Source organism: Primulina tabacum, chromosome 6, assembly GCF_025594145.1.
Source record: "Primulina tabacum isolate GXHZ01 chromosome 6, ASM2559414v2, whole genome shotgun sequence".
NCBI lineage: Eukaryota > Viridiplantae > Streptophyta > Magnoliopsida > Lamiales > Gesneriaceae > Primulina > Primulina tabacum.
The window spans coordinates 34201261-34206417 of record NC_134555.1 but is presented as its reverse complement, the minus strand read 5'-3'; the positions used below and the strand labels follow the sequence as shown (position 1 = coordinate 34206417).

At 42.0% G+C, this 5157-nt stretch overlaps 1 protein-coding gene across 1 annotated transcript; it reads right to left on the bottom strand.

The window, feature by feature from the left end:
- Window positions 1–247: 247 nt before the first annotated feature.
- On the bottom strand, window positions 248–3689 carry LOC142549261 (putative cytochrome c biosynthesis ccmC-like mitochondrial protein). Its single transcript, XM_075658112.1, has one exon. The coding sequence runs from the start codon at window positions 998–1000 to the stop codon at window positions 248–250; it is 753 nt and encodes a 250-aa protein (XP_075514227.1). The 5' UTR covers window positions 1001–3689.
- Window positions 3690–5157: the final 1468 nt, after the last annotated feature.

The following is a 5157-nucleotide window of genomic DNA, read 5'->3' as shown; positions in this document are numbered from 1 at the left end:
GAATCCTTTTTTCTGTAAAGACTGTATATTTTATTCCCTATGAGTTCTAGTCTCAATAAGAATGCTAGTTCTTACTGTTCATATAATATGATATGAATATATCACACCAATTCGTTATGTATGGATGATGAAATTGAATTGAGTAAGAGCCAATTCTAATAGACTTATTGGAGGGTCCCATTGGCGTGCATCCAGTAGGAATTGAACCTACGAATTCGCCAATGTTGAGTTGGGGCACTTTAACCATTCAGCCATGGATGCAAAGAGACTCAGCGAGTGAACTAGGTTTTGGTATTCCTTCTCGAGCTTCTAGTTCTTCCTTTAAAAGAGATTCGAGAAAAGATGGAATAGGAAGACGTGTTTCCAGAACGAACAAGATACGGGTTGATAAGGGGGAGTTAGCAAAGTTAGACAAGATTGGAATGGGCATAGGAACATGTATTGATGTATCAGATCGGCTAATACTCCCAGGTTGATGCGATGTATTCCACCAGTGGACTGAAGACTTGATTATTGGTATGTCGATCGGTCCAGCACGGATTGAAATAGGAGCCGGTTCGACAGGAAGCTTTTGAAAACACAGTGCACCCAGGTAAATAAGGAACGAGATGAATACAGAGGTTAAACGAGCATCCCACACCCAAAAGGTGCCCCACATAGGTCTTCCCCGAAACCCCCCAGTAACTAAGGTAAACAACGTAGAAAATGCACCCATTTCTGTACCGGTTCCGGAAGAGCGAAGAAAAAAGGAATGTTTTGTTAATAGGAACAATAAAGTGTTTATAACCGTAGCGATATAAACAAGAATACTCATCCGAGCCGCAGGAACATGTACATACGGAATACGAGAATTTCCACCTTGTTGAAGATCTATTGGTGCTACCCGAAGACTTAAATGAATAGCTATCGATGTTAAAAACAACCGAGATCCAATGAGAATTTGCGCGTAGCTCCTGGTCTTTGACATCAAAAAAGAAGGTTGTAATAAAGAAAGGGACATGTGAGAATTTTGTCCTAGCTAGTGAAACAAGAAAGACAAGGATCTATATCCAATACGCAATCAAAGGATTTCTCACCCACGAAGAATTCCCCTTGCTTTGTTTTCGCTCCGCTCGTGCGTGGCACTCCTTGCTCGCGGAGCTACATACCGGAAAAAAAGAAAGAAGAGAAAGAACTGATGAGATTTGGTGCCTGCTTGCTTACCAAGCCTTTGGCTCATATAGATAGATCCCTAGATGGAACCTTTGAAATGGTCCAAAAACCGCAGATAGAAAGCTGACTGATGTCAGTTTTGTTGGACATCTTGGAGCCAGTAGCGAAGAGTACCGTTGAGCATCTCTTTGTCTAAATTCGACCTCGGATCATTAAGGTTTAATTGATTAAGAGAGTCCAGAATTCCAAAGCTTCAGTCCTTATGGCACGCTCTGGAAAGGGGGATTCAGTCAATATCTGATTGAGGCGATCAGTCGTCTCGCGCATCAACAAATTAAAGAGTTGGTCCAACAAATCTGCTTTCAATTCTAATACATTAATCTCAAAGAGCTCATTGCTTATTGTAGTAGAGTAATGGGCAATGGTCAGTGTTTCATCGATAAACCCTCTGACTAAGGCTTCGTACTCACCCAAGTTCAATTGGGGTGGTAACCCTTCAATCAATCGGTTCTCTAAAAGTCGAATACGAGCAAATAGTTCGAGTTCTGTGTCTAGGTTTTGTAAACGAAATTGATCCACAACGTCTACAGGAATTAGATTATTATGATAAGGGACAGGGATGTTATTTTCAAAAGGCTCCTCGTGATGGAAATTCTCATCTGGAATTATCGAAATAGAATTAGATTGACCGCTTGACTCGGTGCTTAAGTAAGAAATAGAATTGAAAACGAATATGTCTGTGGAATCCCAATAATATCCAAAGAAAAAATGCCATAAAAAGAAAAGTAAGAGAAAAAAAGTCGAAAGATTGGTCGAAATAAGATACCCAAAAAGGTGAAAAGCAAAAATGGACGTGAGAATCGCTGCAGATAAGTAGATAAGAATCGAAGGATATTCATGATATTAGGTGATCTTTCTTTTAGTTTAGTTTTGGCTAACTCCTCCTTCTCTTTTAAGATAAGATCGTCGTTGGTCCTTCGGTCATTGTATAGTGAGAAAGATGCCTCACTGCACACTTTCCATATCTCAATTTATCAGGAGCAATATAAACTACCTAGACCGACCTGCTAGTTTAATTCCATAAAGACCTAGCGAAGATACTGTACTGAATGACTTGATCGATCGTACTAGATAGATAGTCTCAGATAGACAACCTTTCATACGCAATTAATTCCTCGATGCCAATCTCGCACTTGGTCTGATCGCACCGTAGATCAAGTTGTAACCGAAGTAGACCAAAAAGGGAGTGGAATGATGATGACCGGGCACTCTCTTGGATCTCATGGTTTGGAGCAAGCCCTTTCACTTGGCACGAGACACCGTACGCTACACAGAAGAACACAAGATTTGTGAATGAATTTTATTACGTAAATTTGACTTTAACTTACTATGTTGTTCTTCTTTTGTTCGATCACAAACAGTCAAACCAGCTACCGAAAGATAGAAAGTCAATCCGTTACCATGATTGATAGGATGATTAAGCAAGGATGGAAAGCCCTTTCTTTGATTTTCTGATCTCATTGTGGAAGTACCGCGTCAAGATAGGCACCTTATCTATGCAATAACGATCTCGCTCTTCAATACAGATTCGTGAACGGTCAATCTACGCCATGGAAGTTTCATTGCTGAATGACTGCTACCAACTCCTTCCTCTATGGGTAGGCCCAACCACCACACTACACTCTTAGGATAGTTAACGGAACACCAAGCCAATCTCGATATAAAAAAGATGTTCTGTTCACATACTCGCTTTCACACATAGGCACAGATAGTCAGGAAAAAGAATTCTAGAAGGAAGTGGCCTTGCCAATTGTGTATAGTGGACACGAGCATGTGAGCAGCATTTTCCTAGCGGCCGAAATAAAAGGAAGGTTGATCGAAGGATCTACATGAAGCTTAAAATACAGCTAGCTTAAGCGAAAGACAATCCTCAGACGATATGAATTGGATTTGATCTCTCTCTTGTATTGTATACGCCATTTATAGGTTCACCTTCTTCAATGACCTACTGACACTTCACTTTTTGAACGAGCATGGAAAGACACTGTCAAAGACTCTAGCCCCAGCGACTATGAAAGCCCGGTTCCCGGGTCAATATAACAGTCCATCCACGGCATGAGAGGAGTGTACAGAAAGGGCTCAAGAGCATGTCTTCTTCCTCGTCTTGAAAGCGCAAGTTCAGTGCCCCGTTAAGTAGGAGAACTGAAGTCACCCGTTAGGGCGTAGGGTCACTGAATTGGGTGAACGACTGGGAGGGTTAGATAGTTTCTGGCTTTCAAGGCATTCTTAAGCCCGGGATGGGGGAAAGCCAAGCTGCGGTTAAAAAGAAAAAGAATCGTCCGCTCTCCTAGTAGCTAAAGAATCCGCAGCTCTTTCCTCTCAGGTCTTTTCGTACTTGTGAACTTGAAGCCAGAAGCTTGATTGATTGATTTGCAAACTGCGGGGCTTCTAGATTTTCAAGTGTTTTCTTCCAACAATGTTTTTGAAAGAGCTATGCCTAAGTTTATCTGGCTCTTCGACTATGAGTGAGAGTCCGAGCGGATTCCTAACCCCCTTCCGCAACTGGCTGGAGGAACAACTCTTTTCTTCGTCACAAGTGTGCTTGGAATCTCAGTTTTTTGAGCTCTAATGCCGTAAAGGGGATGGCTAATGTCCGGTACTGAGCCGATAGCTTGAGACCGATCCCAGCTCATAACTGCTAATCAGAATAAAAGGACGCCCTCCTCACTCGGAGCCGTAGCTGTAGTCTGGTCGGACCTCCTGACCCCAACATTTATCTATTCTATTCGATTTGGAAGAGCTCTTTTTCTCTTTGGCTCGCTCTTGTTCTATCGTAGAATTTCCTCGTTTAAAGATCTCGCGCAATCTAGGTTTGAGCTCTGATTTGATCATGATGCCGGGGATTTGTTCACAGCGGAAGAAGACAAGTCTTCCTCAAATGGATCAGACAACTATGTTTAACACACCAAAATAGATCTTTTTAGCTGCTTTAGTAAAGCGTAAGCGCTGCAAGTCTTTTATTTGAGGAGAGATCCTTTTATACTCGTTAAGAGAGTGTGTCACTCAAATAGAATCTTTGCCTTCTCCGGATATAGCATATCAGTGAGTGAGAAGAAGAAAATCCTTTGGTCGGACTAAGGACTGCTTTCGATGGCAATGCAATCCCTGAAAGAGAAGAAAAGAAGCTGATGCGATTCTATTTGCTTTCTTTTACTTTGAAGGGCTGGAAAGCCTGGAAGTCCTCTTCCTCTGGGGAGCGAAGTAACTTCCGGATTCACTTCTTTTTGAGGGAAAGGCGCCGGTAGCAAAGCAAGGTGCGGAGTCTTCTTCTCTTCTTTTTCTTTTAGAAGAATTCATTCCGAAGAAAGGGTGGCACAATATCCGTTTCATTTGGTTAAAAATATCATAAGAGAAGAAAGGAGAAATCGGTTTCGAAAAACCAGCGCCCAAAGAGCTTACCACCTTAGGGTCAAGCCGGTCTCCGTCTGGCAGAGTAGAAAACCGATCGATCACTTGAAATTCGTAGGACGCGCTAAGAACCATTTCTCACTTGTGAAGCCGCATTTCATAAATGAAAATCTAGCAAAGTGTGCCGTGAGTGAGGATATCGAGATTGGCTTAGTTTTTAGTGTACCCACGATACACTGAACCCCAACGAAATCGTAATCGACATCGCCTGAAAGATTCGCTTACATCACTCCTGAATCACAGAGTTCCAGCTGGGGTTTCCTTCCATACGGACTGGCCCCAGCCTTTATTCTCGGCGTGACTCATGAGTGACAAAAGCTCATCAAGTAAGGCGGATTTCATTCACTTACTCACTTATTCTATTTCTTTAAATTCTATTATACGTTTGAGAATTCCGAACCGATTCCCAATCCCTTTCTCCAGTGAAGCACTTTTTGGGCAAAATCCCATTCTACTTTACTTTACCCACTGAATGCGGGTTAATGGCTCGAAGATGAATTTCACATCACCTATGCTATTTCAAAGTTGCATTTTTCA